The sequence below is a fragment of the Pelophylax lessonae genome (assembly GCF_965119305.1).
Source record: "Pelophylax lessonae genome assembly, chromosome: 4".
Classification (NCBI taxonomy): domain Eukaryota; kingdom Metazoa; phylum Chordata; class Amphibia; order Anura; family Ranidae; genus Pelophylax; species Pelophylax lessonae.
The window spans coordinates 57,251,128-57,271,472 of NC_138771.1; the positions used below are offsets into that span (position 1 = coordinate 57,251,128).

Below are 20,345 nucleotides of genomic sequence, written 5' to 3' on the forward strand. Positions count from 1 at the left end.
AATTTCATCGTGGGCCGCATCAGCAGTATGGTTGCCCTCAAAGGACTGGTTGTATCTGGGGTGGGCTATGTACAGAATGCAAGGTTCAGAAGTGCATTATGTGCAGAGTTCAGGACTACGCTATGTACAGAGTGCAGAGTTCAGGAGTATGCTACGTACAGAATGCATAGTTCAGGAATACATTATGTGCAGAGTTCAGGACTATGTAGAGTACACGGTTCAGGAGTGTGCTACCTTCAGAGTGCAGAGTTCAGGAGGGCATTACATACAGAGTGCAGAGTTCAGGAATGCATTATGTGCAGAGTTCAGGACTACACTATGTAGAGTACAAGGTTCAGGGGTGCGCTACGAACAGAGTGCAGTGTCAGGGGTGCGTTATATACAGAGTGCAGGCACATGAAAAGCCAGGACTGTCAGGAGCTAAACATTCTCTGTGCATGTGGCCTTACATTGGTTTAGCATGGCACAATACAGGAATGCACATCTCATGCCTGATGGGCCACTGTGGAAGATGGATGTCATGGTAGCATTTGGCCCTACTATAGGCGATCTTCCAGGCCCTGCTCAGGTCTAATGCAAGCAGCTTCCTCTCTACACACAGACCAGAGATCTTCAACACCATTCATAGAAAATATATTACATAGTTTGTGAGGTTTAACAAATACATCAGTCCATCCAGTTCAACCTATGTGTGTTAGGTTTGCTGTCAACCGTATACCCCTTTATGTTGTGGTCTTTAAGGTGCCAATCTAATAGTTTTTTAAACTATCGATGCTCCCTGCTGATACCACTGCTTGTGGAAGAGAATTCCACACCCTTACTACTCTGGCAGTAAAGAACCCCTTATGCATTTTAAAGGTTAAACCATTTTTCCTCTAGTTTTAGGGAGTGGCCACATGTCTTATTGTATTTCCTTTCTCTGAAAAGTTTGTTCCTTATGCTAGGGTCATCACCAGTACAGTATTTGTACATTAATATCATATCCCCTCTCAAGCGTCTCTTCTCCAGAGAGAATAAGTTCAATGCTTGTAGTATTTCCTCATAGCTGATGTCCTCCATTTCCCTAATTATTTTTGTTACCCTTCTCTGGACTCTCTCCAGTTCTAGCACATCCTTTCTTAGGACCGGTGCCCAGAACTGGACAGCATACTCCAGATGTGGCCGGACCAGGGTCTTGTAGAGAGGGAGAATAATCTCTTTATTTCTGGAGTGAATCCTCTTTTTTATACATGCCAGTATTCTGTCGGCTTTGCTTGCAGCGGCTTGGCATTGCATGCCACTACCAAGCCTGTTGTCCACTAGTACCCCGGGCCCCAGGTAGTTTTCCATCGTAGATTCACCCAGAGGTTCTCCACCTAGCACGTAGCTTGCTTTCGTGTTTCTGACGCCCAAGTGCATTACCTTACATTTTTTAACATTAAACCTCATCTGCCATGTAGTTGCCCATCCCATTATTTTGTTCAGGTCTGCTTCAAATGTTTCCACATCCTGCATAGAAGATATAGCCCTGCTTAGTTTAGTATCATCCGCAAATACCAAGATTGTGCTAGATATCCCCTCCTCTAGATCGTTTAATTTATTCAGAAACAGGATTAGTCCCAGGACAGATCATTGGGGGACACCACTTTTCCCACCCGCCCAATCCGAGTACTCCCCATTTATCACCACCCTCTGGAATCGCCCCTGGAGCCAGTTCTCTATCCAGGTACTCACCCTATGATCCATACCTATGTACCTTAGTTTGTACAGTAAGCGTTTGTGGGTAACTGTGTCAAATGCCTTTGCAAAATCCAGATACACCACATCTACAGGCCTTCCTTTATCTGGATGGCAACTCGCGTCATCGTAAAAGGTTAATAGATTGGTCTGGCAAGAACAATTTTTCATGAATCCATGCTGATTACTACTAATAATGATGTTTTCATTACTAAAGTCTTGCATATAGTCTCTTAACATCCCCTCCAAAAACTTGCAGACTACCGATGTTAGGGTGACCAGCCTATATTTACCCAGGATATATTTCAGCCCTTTTTTTAAATATTGGTACCACGTTGGCTTTTTTCCAATCAGCTGGCATCATACCCATCTGTAGACTATCCGTAAAGATCAAGAATAATTGTCTGGCCATCACCTGGCTGAGTTCTTTAACCACTTTACCACTAGAGCATTTTGCTGTCTTACGTCTGGGCCACTTTTTGCGATTTGGCGCTGTGCGACTTTAACTGGCAATTGCGCGGTCATGCAACGCCGTACCCAAACAAAATTAACGTCCTTTTTTTCCCATAAACAGAGCTTTCTTTTGTGGCATTTGATCACCTGTGCGATTTTTACTTTTTGCGCTATAAACAAAAAAAGAGCGTTTATTTTGAAAAAATAACAATATTTTTAACATTTTTTTATATGAAATTCCCCCCAAAAAAAGATGTAAAAACCAATTTTTTTTTAAATTTTTGGCCAATTTATTTTCTGCTACCCATGTTTGGTAAAAAAAAAAAAAAATGCAATAAGCGTATTTTGATTGGTTTGCGCAAAAGTTATTGCGTTTACTAACTATGGTAAAGATTTCTGTCATTTTTGGTGTTTTTTTTTTTAACGCGTAATGGCGGCGATCTGCGATTTTTTTTGCGGGACTGCAACATTGCGGCGGAGAGATCGGACCCTTGACTGACATTTGACACTTTTGGGTGTACCAGTGACATTACTGCAGTAATCAGTGCTATAAATATGCACTGTTACTGTAAAAATGCCTGGTGTTTACTAACGTGTGTGGGGGGAGGTGACTGAGTGAGCCAGGGACAGATCGGATGTTCAGCTATGCTGAACACTCCGATCTGTCACTCCCTGTCACTTAGGAGATCCGCCCGCTCTGTTTACACAGGCGGGCGGATCTCCAAACTGGATTCCCCGATGATCGGGGCAGAGCAGCGGCCCGACTCCCGCTGTGAATGAAAACAGCGGGAGCGCGCTGCCTACAGGGGGAGGAGTCTGGCGACGTAGGTCTACGTCATCAGATGATAACGAGCCACTTTGCCGCAGTAGTACTACGGTACTCAGCGGTAAAGTGGTTAAGAACCCTCGGGTGTAAGCCAACCGGTCCCAGAGATTTATTTATGTTAAGTTTCTCTAGTTTAGTTCTAAGTCCATCTCCTGTTAGCCATGGGGGTACTTCCTGGGGTGTATTATTTAATTTATCATTACAAGCTGGGTTAGTGTAGCCCTCCAATTCTTTTGTGATGACTAAAGAGAAGAAATTATTTAACACTACCGCCTTCTCTCTGTGGCCAGATTCCCTTTGTCGTCTTTTATGGGACCAATGTATTCTGGCCTCACTTTCTTACTGTTTTATATACCTAAAGAATTTCTTGTTTTTTTTTTTTTTTTTTTTCTACTCTCTTCCGCTATATATGTCTTTCATGTTCTATTTTAGCCGCCTTGATTTCACCTTTACATTTCTTATTGCACTCTTTGTAATGCTTGAATGCTGCCACTGACCCCTCTGCCTTGTATTTTTGAAGGCCTTTTATTTAGTATAAATATGCATTTTTATGTTGGAGTTTAGCCACCCAGGGTTTCGTTTTGCTCTTTTAAATGTATTCCCCATTGGAATGCACTGGCCGATCACTTTGTTTAGTATGCTCTAGAAGCAGTCCCATTTTTCCTCCGTGTTCTTTGTTCCCAGGGTTCTATCCCATTTGATATATATATATATATATATATATTTATTTATTTTTAATGAATAGCAAGACCTTCTTTTCCTGGACGAGGTGCAGATCATAACATCACTGCCCCTTCTTGCAACCTCATTCAACCTAAAATGCCATAACATTAAAAAAAAAAAATACATTTCTACAAGACGTTCGGTGAATGGCAGCAGTGTCAAGTGAGCAGAAGTGAAAGATTGCCTCAACTACTACAATGATTTCTGGCTTACCAAGCAGGACATCAGACAGGAGATATGCATACTTACATTGTGCCAAGTTAGACCAATGTAAGTATGTAGTACAGACATCTGGAGTTCTGCAGTAAAGCATGACATCTGGCATAACCCCATCCCCACACTGTTAAAATCATGTTTGGCTTTAAAGTGTAACTGAAAAGCAACCCCCCCCCCACCACAATTATGGAGGGTTACAACCACCTGTCATTTTTTTGCTGCGTCCCATTGGGGAGATTTCCCCTCAATTACTGTTCTGATGCCAACCCAAAATTTTGGAATTTGTAACCTTTTAATGAGAATAGTAAACAGGACAAATGGAGAGGGTAGATCTCCCAAATCGGGGCACAGACAATAAAAACTGACAGGTGTTCCAATCCCTCTCCACGCTATCCAAAACCAAAAAAAAAAATATATATATATATATATAGAAAATTGCCTTTTGGTACACTTTAAAGTGTTATTAAACCCACAACAGAAAAATCAGTCTGTATATGCAGTAATTAGACAGTAAAATCAGTGCAATTATATAAAAAAAAATTAACCACAAAATATAAAGTGCATAAATTTCCGGCTAGCAACACTCAATGTTTACACCACTTCACATAAGCATATAAAATTTGATATTGCTGCGCCAGAAAAAAAGTGCAAAATAGTGTTAACAATAATGGATCAATAAAAACATCAGAATACATAAATAGTGTAGGAAAAAAAAAAAAAAATAGTCCATAGAAGTGCAAATGGTCATAACTCCGTAAATAACTTAAAATATTGTGCAAAAAATGGTCCATATAGAAATACGCGATACAAGTCCCCATGGGTAACAATTCCATGCAAAATCCACAAAGGACAAAGTGCTCTGTGCTTCACCACCCTAAAGGCCCGTACACACGTACCGATCGTCGGCATACAAACGTCGGCGGACGAAAGATCTGCCGATTGTATGCGTGTTAGTATGGTGCCTCCGACAGCTGTCTGCGCACAATCCGCGGACAAAAGTCTTTCTTGCAAACATGAAAATTTTTGTCTGCGGACACCAGAACGGACGATTGTTCGCCTGTCAGTACAGAATTCGGCCGACAGACCGCAGATTTGCAAGACTGGGCATGCTCAGAAAATAAAAAACACAGGGAAAGTTAACCATTACATGACATCACTTCTGCAGTCAGCTGAAGTCTGCAGACAAAATTCTTGTGCTGTTCTTGTGCTGTCTTTGCACTTTTCAACAGACACCGACATCCCGGGGAGAAAAGACGAACATTTGTATGACGACGATCTGTGTGTGTGTACGGGGCTTTAGCCTCATTTCACACAGTCTGCATTCCATTGCGGACCGTTCTGTGCTCTGCGGGGATCGATACGCCGATCGCCGCTGAGCAGGCAGATGACAACTCTGTCGCCAATCTGTGTGCGGAGAGGGAGAGGTCAGAGCCCCGCTGCTCTCTATGGGGAATCGGATGAGAGCGGACCTCCTGTCCGCTCTTATCCGATCCCATGCCCTGGATGGATGGAAAATAGGGTTTCCATCCGTCCGGATCTCACGGACAGGATCGGATGGCAGCGGACATGTCACCGCTGACTTCTGCTGCCCCATAGGGATGCACAGAGGATCCGATCAGATCTGCCTAAACAACTGACAGGTGGATCTGATTGGACCGCCCGTGTGAAAGGACCCTTACAGATGAGCCTCTCACCTCACTATCTAACTCATTTCACCAGCGGGTCAGATTAAGCAGTTCCCCAGTAGGAATATTTCCAATCAGGTGCAGAAATCAGGCTCAGATCTCGCTCATAAGCAGCGATGAGAATCCACATGAAAAAGGTAAAAAAAAAAAAAAAAAAAGGAAGATCTAGTGCTCGGTGTTGCAGGAATCCCCATACACTTTATTGAAGTAAAATATACTCAAGACCGGCACAGTCAGCTGTGCGAGCTTTACAGACAACAAATCACCCTTACGACCACAGTATGAGATTGACGAACAGGCTCCACCCCCCTATACGCGTTACATCGGTATGACTTCTACAGTAGGGGGTCTACGCCGAAGACTTCTAGAAGTCATTCCGACGTAACGGGTATAGGGTGGGGGGGGGGGGGGCGTAGCCTGTTCGTTCATCTTACACTGTGGCTAAAAGGGGGATTTGTTGTCTGTAAAGCCCGCACAGCTGACTGTGCCGATCTTGTGAGTATTATTTACTTCAATAAAGTGTATGGTGATTCATGCAACACAGAGCACTATATCTTTTTTTTACCTTTCATGTGGATTCCCATCGCTGCTTAGGAGAGGGATCCAAGCCTAATTTCTGCACCCGATTGGAATTATCCCCACTGGGGGAACTGCTTAATCTGACCCACTGGTGAAACCGGGGTCAGATAGTGAGGCGAGACACTCATCTGTAAAGCTGGATACACATTATACAATTTATTAGATTTTTCCTTTAGATTTACAAAACCATATAATATAAAAAAGGTCAAACCTAAACATTTTCAATTTGTATGCAGTCAGGAAGGCCGTTGAACTACATAGTTGAAGGTAAATATAAACAACAAAAGTTGTTTAGGGTGTATCCAGCTTTAGGGTGGTGGTGAAGCACAAACACTTTGTCCTTTGCGGATTTTGCACGGAATAGTTAGCCACGGGGACTTATTATATCACATATTTCTACCATTTTTTGCACAATATTAAGTTATGTAGGACCATTTGCCCTATGTACCACTTTGCACTTATATGGACTATTTTTTCTACACCATTTATGTATTCTGATGTTTTTATTGATCCATTATTGTTAACACTATTTTGCACTTTTTCCTGGCGCAGCAGTATCGGATTGTATATGCAGTAAAGCAGGCTGGTTATACTCACTGTGAAACCTAAAAGTTAAACCTCTGCACTGTGTAAAAAGGCTGTTTGATCCTGTCTTCTCTGATCCTTCCCTTCTTCCACAGTCCCCAATCCATCTCCTGCTAAGACAGACTTTGGAGTCACTCTGCACATGCTCAGTTTTGTGTGTGTTGCTAGAGTTTTTTTTTTTTTTTTTCTTGGTAGAGTGCATGTGATCAGCACAGGGCCAAACAGCACCGTCCAGACAGAGGGTTAGGGGTCATGCAGCCTTATGCCCCATACACACGTGCAGATTATCTGCAGACTTTTGTCTGCAGACTTACCAAAACCATATAATATGAGGTCAAACCTAAACACTTTCAATTTGTATGCAATCCGGCAGGCCCTTGCACTACATAGAAAAGGTAAGTCTGCAGACAAAAGTCTGCAGATAATCTGCACGTGTGTATGGGGCATTAGAGGACAGTCAGTAGAATGAAAACTCTTCCTACAAGCTTTAACCAGACATTGATAGAAGTCACAAGACTGCAGATGGGAAAAGTTTAGTAGTTAATATTTAACTAAAACTATTGCATTTCCATAAATATAAAGAAGGCCCCTGCGCTATCACGTAAGGAGGTAGTGTATTAAAATATAAATAAGGGATAGCTTCAGCTCCTTGTTCAGCCTTACCAGAAACTGAATAAATAAATGGAAAGAAGATAGACAGTAAAGCCGCGCTATTCCAACAAGTGTAAAATAAAGCGTGAATAGATGAATAAATACAAAGTGGTATCAGTGCAATATGAATAAGATAAGTGAAACATTACCAATGATGTGACAGTGGATCAGTGACATAAAAAAAAAAAAAACTTGGATAAAAATCAAATCCGATAAATTATATGCTAAACCATATAAATACATAAAAATATTGATTGAAGTGTCATAAAAAAAAGTTTTTTGATGAATGGATCACAACATAAAAAGTTCATTCAAGTGAATATATAGGTGTCAACAATCTTGAGTGATTCTCCCAATGTGTGTTCAAAAAGGGATCATGAGAGTGATTCCAGCACCAAATGATGAACAGTGAATCAATATAGATGAAATTCCCCCGTACTACGTTTTCTCCTGAAGAAGTCACGTAACCGTGACGATACGCGTGGAGACGTTAGGCAAAACCGGAAGTGCAGTGATACGGGCGGCTCGGGACACATCCTTACACCAAATGTTTTCTACTTAACTGTAAGTTGCTATTCTCATTTTCAATAAATGGCATTTAAAAATACTACACCAGAAGAGCCTCTCTCGTCTACACTCCATTTGGAGCACTTTTAGGATACGACAGCCCCCCGAATGAATACATGACTGCCAGGAATATTTCATGGGCTGTATCCTTACAGCTAAGGTAAGGGTGTTGTACACCCGGAAGAATTTCATCTATATTGATTCACCCTTCATCATTTGCTGCTGGAGTCACTCTTATGATCACTTTTTGAACACACATTGGGAAAATCACTCAAGATTGTTGACACATATTCACTTTATACATCAAAAAAATTCCTGCGCTAAGTGAAAAAAAATTATAAATGTTTTGAACAAGAACAAGCTGCATGCACAGACTCATAGAACAAAGTCCAAATCACTATATACCCAAAATGTGCTGCGCTAAAAAAGTGAATAATAAAACATAGAGCATTAAACCCTAAAGAATATAAAGCTAATAACGTGACTTTAAATGTGGAAGTGTTATAAATATGAGGGACTAGCAATCCCAGCATGTGAGGTGATGCATTACTCAAAAAAAACTTCAATACAAAAAGTCCACAAAATAACATAAAAGTCCTTAAGTGAAGAAAAAGGAGGGAGTAGTGAGTCTCAGATGAGAGGAACCACAAGTCCCTGTAGTAGCAGAATATCCAGCAGGGCTTCCCCTGGATGGCACCCGTGATCAAGGAAGGTGTAAATTAAGGCTGCTTACCAGTTTCAATGGTCTTCAAATTCAATAGAAAGACCACAGGACACATCAGATAGGGGCAAACCAGAAAAAACATCCCATATAGAGCTCCTTTAGATCCACAAATCCAGGGAGAGCTGCAGCAGATACTAGAAAGCCAATCTAGAACATGCAAATAAGAGAACAATATATCCAATACATCTGTGTCAAGCTGCAGCGTCCCGCATGAATCAGAAAGGAGTCTCCGGCCGGTGTTTGGGGCGTAGCTATGGTCGTGTCTAAAACAGCCGACTAGTTTCGTCATAGGTTGACGTCTTGCGGGGTGTGAATGAACTTTTATGTTGTGATCCATTCATCAAAAAACATTTGTATGACACTTCAATATTTTTTAAATGGTTTAGCATACGATTGATAAGATTTGATTTTTATGTAACATTATTGGTAATGTTTCCCTTATCTTATTCATATTGCAAGCACTTTATATTTATTCATATATTCACGCTTTATTTTACACTTGTTAGAAAAGTGCAGCTTTACTGTGCATCTTGTATGCATTTCCATGTTCTGTGTACTGCAGGAGACCAGATATAGTGAATGCAGGCTCCTGGGTTTAGTAACACTTTAAGGCAGGGGATGTCCAAACGATGGCCCTCCAGCTGTTCAGGAACTACAATTCCCATGAGGCATTGTAAATTTCTGACATTCACAGACATAACTAGGCATGATGGGAACTGTAGTTCCCTAACAGCCAGAGGGCCATAGTTTGGAAACAAAGTTAAAATTGCATAAAAAAGACCTTGTAATACACACTTTTTTTGTCACAAGTGTGGTGTGGACAAAAGGCTCCAGCTTTACCCCTACAAGACAAACTTTGCCGAATGATCGTGTCATCCAAAGTTTCCAAAAACATACCTTTTAATAGATGAAATAAATACTCCAGTACAGCAATGTAAAAACAGACATTTAAAAAATGACAATAATTTTATTATAGTGTACAAGTCAGAAACATTCTTACTGTAACCCACCCTCCCAACAGTAAGTCAGCACATGGGAACATCGTTTGCTTTGCCTCATTCTGCAGGCTCCTTACACAACCCATTCACACTCTGTTGCAGATTTCAAAAAGGGAGCTACATCCAGCAGCTAAAAGCCATACAAATGTCTACAAATAAAACTTGAGGTAACTTTTTTTTTTTAATTCCTGCAGATCATACACAGCGATATTCTGATGGAACGTCTGGAAGACACCGGCTAAAACCGCACCCAGCACGGATTTTAAAGCCTTGATAATGCCACTTTAGTGCCAGAACTGATACTGAAAGGAGTAAAAGGAGGCTTAGCAACAAAATCGTCATGAATGGCAGGGAGTGGTCAATGAGAACGTTAAATCTTTGAATTATTGTAATAGTGCAAGTTATTTCAACATTTGATGACAAAGGAATTATGAAGATCATTGAAAATTATGATGAACAGCTTTCACAAAAACTGTGCACAACTGAAAGTGAAACTTTTTATAACCCTCTTCGTCCTAAAATAAAAGCCTTGGTTACTCTCCCCTCCCCCTCAATTGGTGTAGGACTGGGCTTACCCTGTCTACAGAGTCAAACCACAAGGACTGGTCAGGATTATGCAGCAAGTCTGTGCAAACACTAACAAAATGCTGTACAATGCGCAGCAACCCATAGAAACCTCCCACCATGATAAGCGGCTTCTATGAGTTTCTACACATCACTGCTCACTAATACACTGGTATGTTCAAAAGGGACTAAAAGTATCTAAAAGGATTACCAAGATAAAAACAAAAAGGATCTTTGGATCACAAACTATTAAAATGATGGTAAACGTAAAAGGGCTGATGGCACTCTCAGAGCTGGTTCACACTGGGGCAACTTGTCAAGCGACCTGGTCGCCTGACAAGTCGCCTGCCATAGATTAGCACAGGACCCATTCTAATAGGAGCGACACAAGTCGCTCTGACTTAGAAAAAGGGTCATGAGCTACTTTGGGGCAACCTGGAGCGACCTGCATTGACTTCAATGATATGAAGCCTGTGCATGCCGCTCCGAGGTCGCGGTGCGAGCTGCGCACCGCGACTTCACAGGTCGCCTGGCAAAGTCGGGTCGCACCTATGTGAATCGGCTCTCATTATAGGATCAGTGCTATGGGAGAAATTTACTAAAACTGGTGTGCATAGAATCTATTGCAGCTGTGCATAAAGGGGGTGCACTACCCTTGCAGTGGAGCCCCCCCCCCCCCCCCAAGGCTGCATTCGCACCTCAGCGTTTTGAATTGCGAGCAGATTTGCCGTGATTTTAAAATGCCCAGGTGTGAATGACAAACCCCAGAATGCACATTTGAGAGGGCATTCATTTGAACAGCACCTAAAAATTGCAGTGCGGTTCTGCCACGATTGTCGCACAATAAGTCACTGCAAACCGTTATCTCAGGAAGCATGTCACCCAAAAGAAAATACTGAACTTGCTTTAGGTGGCAAGCTTCACGCAATGCGATTTGCTGTGATTGCAGCACCAGTTATCGCACTACAAATCGTGGCAGAACTGCACCTCAATTTTAGGTGCCATTCAAATAAATGGCATCTCAAATGTGCGTTTTACAGATGGTCTTTCACACCAAGGCGTTTTGAAATCACAGGCAGAATCGCAGCAAATCTGCCTGCGATTCAAAACGCAGAGGTGTGAATGCAGCCTAAAAACTCGGTATGTCTAGGGGGGTTAAAAACTCGGTATGTCTAGGGGGTTACAGGAACAGGCAGAATTACTGACTCACTCTCCCACTCTAGTCTGTTAGCGAACCTCCTCCGTTCTCACATACAATGCAGGGCTATTAACTCTGCATTGTACATGGTGGGGGGGGGGGCGCAAGTGTGTAACCTTAGCTGGTAGCACCTTAGCCGAGGCTGTTGGGGGGGGGGGCGGATGCACTGCGAGAGCCGAGTAAGGCAAGTATTTTCTCCTTACGGCTCCTCTAAAATAACAAGCATTTAACCCTTTGCAGTATGAGGGGGGCCTACTGCAAGGGTGGATTTTTCTTTCAATTCTTGGAGTTGGACTTTAAACCCCCCCAGTCACACAGGTGTGATTTGTCATGCAATTTGAAAGTTCGATTCCATGAAATGTCTCACCCTATTGTAAGCAATGGAACGGCTCAAATCGGTGCAACTCCGGTTTTGCGGTGCCACACCAATTTGAAAAGAAAGTTCCTGCATTATGTTTTGCAATTTCAGGTGCAACTTGCATAGACATCTGCGCATGAAGTCACACAAATGTAAGGCAAGTCGCACCATGAAATCACATGCACCTGCAGTTTTGAAATCATGCCATTTCAAGTGAAGTAGCACGATTTCAAAGTCACAGTGTGAACGGAGACTAAGGGCTCTTCACACAGGCGGACCGTTTAGATCCGCCTGTCAGTTTTTTTTGGTGGATCTGAACGGTCCCCCCATGCATCCCTATGGGGCATCGGATGTCAGCGGAGACATGTCCGCTGGCATCCGATCCGTCAAATCTGGACGGATGGAAACCCCATTTGCCATACGTCCAGCGGATCCAATTTTCCCATAGAGATGTATGGGGAATTGACAGCTGTGTCATCCTCCTGCTCAGCGGGGGATCGGCGGATCGATCCCCTGCTGAGATAAAACTGAGTCGGTTTGACGGACACATAGTGTGAAAGAGCCCTAACACAAATTAAAGTCCCTATTCACACCTGAGCCAATCTGTTCCTGAAGTGCAACAATGCTCAAGATGAAGAATCTCAAAGGGCCCACTCACGCCTGAGCAGTGTGTCACTTGTCGCCTATCACATGGCACAATAAAAGTACATGGGCTTCCTTGAGGCAAAATAGACTCGTAGGGGGAGATTTACTAAAGCTGGTGAACAGTGGATAGTAACTAATCAGCTTCTGGGTGGTATTGTCAACGCTTAATTGAACAAGCTGACATAAGAAGCAGATTGGTTACTATGCACAGCTGCACCAGGCTGTATACCAGTTTTAGTAAAATCAACCCCATAAACATGAATGAAAAAAAAACACACCCTTTTAAAAGTCTACAGGATCAAAAATGTGCAATTCCTGTACTACAAGCTACACAAAAAAAAAAAAAAAAAAAAAAAAAAAAAAAAAAAACCCCTCCTCTAAAATTGCCTGGCTACACTCACGCATGAATGGGGATAAAGATGTCAACTCCTCAAAAACCAAAGTGTTTAAAGGAAGCCCTGTTCATGATGCCCATAGGCAATCATTCTCAATTGTACTCTACCAATGTAGCAGGAGAAGGAAGAAAAATCTTAGTGTCTACTATAGGCAATAAGAACAGTTCTTCCTTCAGGAACGAAGGTCTTTATTTCAGAATCCAATAAATGAGTGCCATCAGCCTCTAAAAGGATTAAATCCAGAGAGGATACATTGTATTTTGTTAGTAGAAAACAGAGGCTCAGTCCTACAATGACCAGGTTTGATGTCCATCTTTAGAAGGTTAAAATGAAGTCATCTCCACACAGGAAGAGACAAATTCTGAAGGAGATTTAAATGGATAAAAATGATGCTGTCATTTCAAAATCGGTAAACAATGCACCAGAATAAAAATGTCCTGTACTTCCCACACTGGGAACATGCTATGGAACTTCTCACTTCTCCTTAAAGCCCATCTCCAAGGGAAAATGCCCCCTTGCACTGCAAGGGTTAAATGCACATTTGGGTCTAGGGGGATCAGGTACAGCAGTTTCTTACTAGATTCTCTTTTACCCAGCAGCCAGCATTCTCTTCTCCCGGCTGATGAACAATCCCTCGACACCCTTGGGTCCAATGCAGGGCTGAGCTCTACAAGGGACTTGATGCAAGAGGACTTGCAACTGCCAGAACATAGAGAAGACGAAGCTGCGGGGACAGGACCAGCAGGGAGCAGAGGATCAGGTAAGTAAAACTGCTTTTCCCATTCCCCTACACCTAATGGGCCATACACACTAAGATTTTCTGAAGACTTTTTCCTTTAGATTTACCAAAACCATATAATATGAGGTCAAACCTAAACACTTTCAATTTGTATGCAATCTGGCAGGCCCTTGCACTACATAGAAAAGGTAAATCTGAAGGAAAAAGTCTTCATAGTGTGTATGGCCCTTAAGCGAGCATTTAAGCCTTGCAGTGCAGGGGCAGCCCCTCTGCAAGGGAGCATTTTCCCTTTCCTGGAATTCAGCATTAAAAACATTAAACCACTGAGCTGCATGATGGAATTGACACTTGTGATTCTACATATCTGCATTGGAACAATTTGTTAGGCACCCCACCACCCTCATACCAACATAGGCACAAGTGAATTCACTTTGACAGGTACTCAAATCTCATGACAGAGTCCTAATAGAAAGAGATGAGCTTGGGCACCTTCTCAACCAATCTAACCCGAAACTCCAGCTTTTTTGGGGCTCCATAAGCTGCGTGCCGGGTCAGCTCCCAGACATTGCAAAACGAGGAAGAACACAGCCCAATGGAGTTCAAAAATGCAGTAGGAGGATGCCCAAGTTCTTCTCTCAGGGCATGTTCAGATACTAGTCCAAAACCCACCTAAGCGATCCCTCCATCAAGCGGTTACTGAGGAGATCACACAGGTGTGTCTGAACTAGGATCCCAACACCCTGGTAGAGTTGAACTTGGGCATCCTCCAAACTAATTTCTAAGCCCCCTTTCACAGTGATGCAGAACGTGATGCCTGTGCTTTTTTTTTCTTCTTCGCACCACTTAGCAATCGCACGGTTCTTGCAATCTGCTGTGGGTGTCAAAAAGTTGACACCCCAAAAAGCAGCTTGCAAAACACAGTGTGGCTGCCTGAACTGGATTGCGTGGGTATGAACACCCATGCGATCAGATTCCAGTGCGAACAAAAAAAAAAAAAAAAAAGCTGACCGCACCTTTTTCATACAGATACAGTGCGATTTGACCTATTAAAAATGAATGGGCTCAAATTGCACCAAACTCAATCACATGTAATATTACAGTGTGAACTGGGGCTAAAACAAATTGTCATTTTTGGATTGCAATAAGCTGCTGGCCGGGTCAGCTAGCAGGACTTATATGGCAGACAGCTTACCGGAGTCCAAAAAAAGCCAGAGTTTGGGTTAGAGAGGAGTTCATGTCTACCAGGGTGTGTAAGGATCCTAGTCTAGGCCCATCTGTGTGATCACTTGTACTAGACAATTCATAGGCAGCAGAAGTGGCTGGAGGACAGGGAATGCCAGCTGCTTACGATTGGCTCAGTACAGCGACAGCTTCCTGGTGGGATTGGACCAGGATCAGAACACACCTGAGTTCACCCCTTATCTCTACCAACAACCATCTGCCATGAAGAAATGCAATGCTTCACTAGCACCTCCAGTTCCGAGGACGCTCGGCCGCCTTCATATATTACGGGCTTTTTGCGTGTGATTCAACATTCTTTGGTAAGATGAAGGGAGGGCGTTTCCCCCCATTCAGGGGGACTTCACAGAATTAGCGTGCACCGGCGGCAGAGTCCTCGGAGACGACCTCTCTCTCAACGCCTGAGATAACAAGTTACAGCCATCAGAGACGGCGCAGGCTGAGCTCCTCAATCGGTCCTTGTAGTCCGTCATCTTGCTGCTGCTGTCGGAATGCTGGGCTATATCCCTGAGGCACTGGGTCAGGAGGACGCAGGCAGACACCACACTCATGGCGCCCCCCAGGATAGCGGTCTGCACAGCCTTGCCCTCTTGGTTGAGCGTGGCCGCTTTGCCCAAGAACTGGGGCTCGGTGGCGAAGCCGACCAAAGCGTGGACCGCCTGCACCAGGGGGCCGCCGAACAGCACGCAGCGGTTCCTGGAGAGTTCACTGGGAGCGGTCTTGACCTCCTTGACGCAGGCGAGGAGGGCGGTGGCGCTGGTGCTCATGCACTTGACGCCCAGCTTGAACTGCTCCTTGGCAAACTTGTCCCGGGACTTCTCGCTGGCGGCCACGCTGGCGTCGGTCAGGATCTTGAGGTTCTTGGAGACGTTCTGGGAGATCTCTAGGAGGAGTTGCGGGGTCAGGTCCTGGAGGGGCACCGTCCTGAGCAGGGCACAGCTCTGTTCCACCTCGTGCCGGCACCGGGTCACCCGGTAGCGGTCCACCAGGCCCGGGAGGGCGGCGTGGGAGCCGGGCACCTCCACCGCCGCCAGGTACGCGGCGTGGGCAGAGAGTTCCACCAGTGACACCACCAGGTCCCCCATCTCCTGCAGGCTGTCCCCCACCTCAGCAAAGCGGCCCATGTTCAGCTGGCTCTGTACATCGTGGGTTAGGATGGACAGTCCCTTGGTCCTGGCGATCACCGTGTCCCGGCACTTCTCAAAGGCCTCTCCCAGCTGGGTACCGGAGCTCTCCGGGGGGTGGACGGGCCGGGGCTCGCTGGACAGCAGCAGCAGATCGGCCACCAGCTGCATCTTAGCCTTGCACTGTTCGCAGATAGTCAGCAGCTTCTTGCGGGGCTGGGAGCCGCCCGCTCCGGAGGACACCGAGGACCGGGCGGAACCGGAGCCGCCACCGCCGCTAGCCATCCCGCCGGGGGCAGCCGCTCATTCCTCGCCTCATCATCCCCGACTGGCTCTTCACGCCTCGTCCGGCCTCATGGCTCCTCGGAGTGACCGGAGAAGAAGCGGAAAGGACGGAGACCCGCCCAACACCAGCTGTCTCTTCCCGGCCCGGATAAGGAACGTGGGACGGCGCCGCCCTGTGACGTCATCCCTCCGACAACCAAGAGGCGGAGGCAGCGACATCTAGAGGGCGAGGGGCGGTACTGCAGCGCACGGAGGCGCTGTGATTGATGAGCTAAGAAGTGGTGCCAGGAGACGCGTGCGGACTGATCTCACCAATCAGCTGCCGCTCATTTCCCGCCTTTTCGGTGCCCTCAGATACATTTAAGTAGAATAATGTTCTAAGCACCCTCTTTTTCCATCTATAAACCGTCACATCATCATGTAAAGTGTAACAAAATGAAAAAAAACTTTTTTTTTTTTAAATTTTGTTACTTTTTTGTCATTTGTGTCCAATTGGGGAGATTTCACTTCACTTCCATAGCCAAAACAGGAAGTGAGAGGAGATTCCTCCAAAGTGATTAATCAGCTGCCGCCCATTTCCCGCCTTTTCAGTGCCCTCAGAAACATTTCAGTAGAATAATGTTCCAAGCACCCTCTTTCTCCATCTATAAACCTGAGTCACATCATCATGTAAAGTAACAAAATGCAAAAACTTTTTTTTTTTTTTTTAATTTTGTCACTTTTTTTGCCATTTGTATCCCATAGGGGAGATTTCACTTCACTCCCTGTTCCATAGCCAAAACAGGAAGTGAGAGGAGATTCCTCCAAAGTGAAGGAATCCCAAGGTGTCACCAGAACTAGTGTCCCATTGGAAGATTTCTCATCAATAAGGCTCGGTTCACACTGGGGTGACTTGTGTCACCTGAGAAGTCGTGCTCCATTCAGTGCAAAGGAACCGTTCTAATGGGAGCAACTCAAGTCACTCTGATTTAGGTTCTTGCAATGCTTGGGGGGACTTCAGAGCAGCTTGAATTGACTTCTATTAACCACTTAAGCCCCGGAAGATTATACCCCCTTCCTGACCAGGGGTTTTTTTGTGATTCGGCACTGAGTGACTTTAACGGACAATTGCGCGGTTGTGCGATGCTGTACCTAAACAAATTTGACGTCCTTTTTTCCCCCACAAAACAGAGCTTTCTTTTGGTGGTATTTGATCACCTGTGCGAGTTTTACTTTTTGCGCTATAAACAAAAAAAAAAAAAGAGCGTTTATTTTGAAAAAATAACAATATTTTTAACATTTTTTATATGAAATTCCCCCCAAAAAAAATGTAAAAATCAAAATTTTTTAAAATTTTTGGCCAATTTGTTTTCTGCTACCTATGTTTGGTAAAAAAAAAAATCTCAATAAGCGTATTTTGATTGGTTTGCGCAAAAGTTATTGCGTTTACTAACTAAGGGAAAGATTTCTGTCATTTTTGGTGGTTTTTTTTTTTAACGAGTAATGGCGGCGATCTGCGATTTTTTTTGCGGGACTGCGACATTGCGGTGGACAGATCGGACCCTTGACTGACATTTTTGACACTTTTGGGGGTACCAGTGACATTACTGCAGTAATCAGTGCTATATATATATATATATATATATATATATATATATATATATATATATATATATATGCACTGTTACTGTAAAAATGACACTGGCAGGGAAGGGGTTAATTTTATTGGAGAGGGAGGGGTTAATGTATGCCTGGTGCTTACTGACGTGTGTGGGGGGAGGTGACTGAGTGATTCAGGGACAGATGACATGTTCAGCTATGCTGAACCCTGCAATCTGTCACTCCCTGTCACTTAGGAGATCCGCCCGCTCTGTTTACACAAGCGGGCGGATCTCCAAACTAGATTCCCCGACGATCGGGGAAGAGCAGCGGCGATCGCCGCCGCTCCTCCCCTGGCCCGACTCCTGCAGTGAATGAATACAGCGGGAGCGCCGCCTACAGGGGGAGGAGTCCAGCGACGTAGTACTATGTCGCTGGACCATAACGAACCACTTTGCCGCAGTAGAGCTCGAGTGAGCCGTCGGCAAGTGGTCAATATTGTCACTTTTTTTGCCATTTGTATCCCATTGGGGAGATTTCACTTCACATCCTGTTCCATAGCCAAAACAGGAAGTGAGAGGAGATTCCTCCAAAGTGAAGGAATCCCAAGGTGTCACCAGAACTAGTGTCCCATTGGAAGATTTCTCCTCAATAAGGCTCGGTTCACACTGGGGTGACTTGTGTCACCTGAGAAGTCGTGCTCCATTCAGTGCAAAGGAACCGTTCTAATGGTATCAAGTCGCTCTGATTTAGGTTCTTGCAATACTTGGGGGCGACTTCAGAGCGGCTTGCATTGACTTCTATTAAAGAAGTCCTTTGCAAGCTGCACTGAAGTCGCGCTGTACAGGGCAGCTTCAGAGTCATAGGGGGACACTCAAAAAAAGAACAACCTCTGGCCTAGGGATTGGGGTTCTCCTCACACCCCTGATAGGAGGTGACCCGACTCATGGAACCAAGACCTGCTGTCTCCTGGCTTCTGACCCCTCAATGAGACCTGCTGTCTCCTGGCTGGGCCCTCTGACCTAGGGTTGCCACCTCAGCCCTTTAAACTCGAACATATATTAACCACTTTACCACCGGAGGATTTTGCTGTCTTATGTCTGGGCCACTTTTTGCGATTCGGCGCTGTGCGACTTCAACTGACAATTGCGCGGTCGTGTGACGCTGTACCTAAATGAATTTGACGTCCTTTTTCCCCCCCACAAACAGAGCTTTCTTTTGGTGGTATTTGATCACCTGTGCGAGTTTTTACTTTTTGCGCTATAAACAAAAAAAGCGCGTCAATTTTGCAAAAATACAATATTTTTCACATTTTTTTATATGAAATTCCCCCCCCCCCCCCCAAAAAAAAGTAAAAATCAAAATTTTTTAACATTTTCGGCCAATTTGTTTTCTGCTACCTATGTTTAGTAAAAAAAAAAAAAATCACAATAAGCGTATTTTGATTGGTTTGCGCAAAAGTTATTGCGTTTACTAACTAAGGGAAAGATTTCTGTCATTTTTGGTGTTTTTTTTATTTAACGAGTAATGGCGGCGATCTGCGATTTTTTTTGCGGGACTGCGACATTGCAGCGGACAGATCGGACCCTTGACTGACATTTTTGACACTTTTGGGGGTACCAGTGACATTACTGCAGTAATCAGTGCTATATATATATGCACTGTTACTGTAAAAATGACACTGGCAGGGAAGGGGTTAATTTTATTGGAGAGGGAGGGGTTAATGTATGCCTGGTGCTTACTGACGTGTGTGGGGGGAGGTGACTGAGTGAGTCAGGGACAGATCGCAGGTTCAGCTATGCTGAACACTGCAATCTGTCACTCCCTGTCACTTAGGAGATCCGCCCGCTCTGTTTACACAGGCGGATCTCCAAACTAGATTCCCAGACGATCGGGGAAGAGCAGCGGCGATCGCCGCCGCTCCTCCCCTGGCCCCGACTCCCGCTGTGAATGAATACAGCGGGAGAGCGCCTCCGGCAGCGCGCGAGTGCCGCCTACAGGGGGAGGAGTCCAGCGACGTAGTACCATACCGAACCACTTTGCCGCAGTAGAGCTCGAGTGAGCGGTCGGCAAGTGGTTAATATTGTCACTTTTTTTGCCATTTGTATCCCATTGGGGAGATTTCACTTCACTTCCTGTTCCATAGCCAAAACAGGAAGTGAGGAGATTCCTCCAAAGTGAAGGAATCCCAAGGTGTCACCAGAACTAGTGTCCCATTGGAAGATTTCTCCTCAATAAGGCTCGGTTCACACTGGGGTGACTTGTGTCACCTGAGAAGTCGTGCTCCATTCAGTGCAAAGGAACCGTTCTAATGGTAGCAACTCAAGTCGCTCTGATTTAGGTTCTTGCAATGCTTGGGGGCGACTTCAGAGCGGCTTGCATTGACTTCTATTAAAAAAGTCCTTTGCAAGCTGCACTGAAGTCGCGCTGTACAGGGCAGCTTCAGAGTCATAGGGGGACACTCAAAAAAAGAACAACCTCTGGCCTAAGGATTGGG

The 20,345-nt window shown here is 44.5% G+C and overlaps 1 protein-coding gene across 1 annotated transcript; it reads right to left on the minus strand.

The window, feature by feature from the left end:
- Positions 1-15,004: 15,004 nt before the first annotated feature.
- TLNRD1 (talin rod domain containing 1) lies at positions 15,005-16,458 on the minus strand. The gene has a single exon (XM_082252666.1). The coding sequence runs from the start codon at positions 16,268-16,270 to the stop codon at positions 15,194-15,196; it is 1,077 nt and encodes a 358-aa protein (XP_082108792.1). The 5' UTR covers positions 16,271-16,458; the 3' UTR covers positions 15,005-15,193.
- Positions 16,459-20,345: the final 3,887 nt, after the last annotated feature.

What these genes read in the sequence shown, in the direction of transcription:
- TLNRD1 (XM_082252666.1), bottom strand. Translation starts at nt 16,270, where the DNA reads ATGGCTAGCGGCGGTGGCGGCTCCGGTTCCGCCCGGTCCTCGGTGTCC.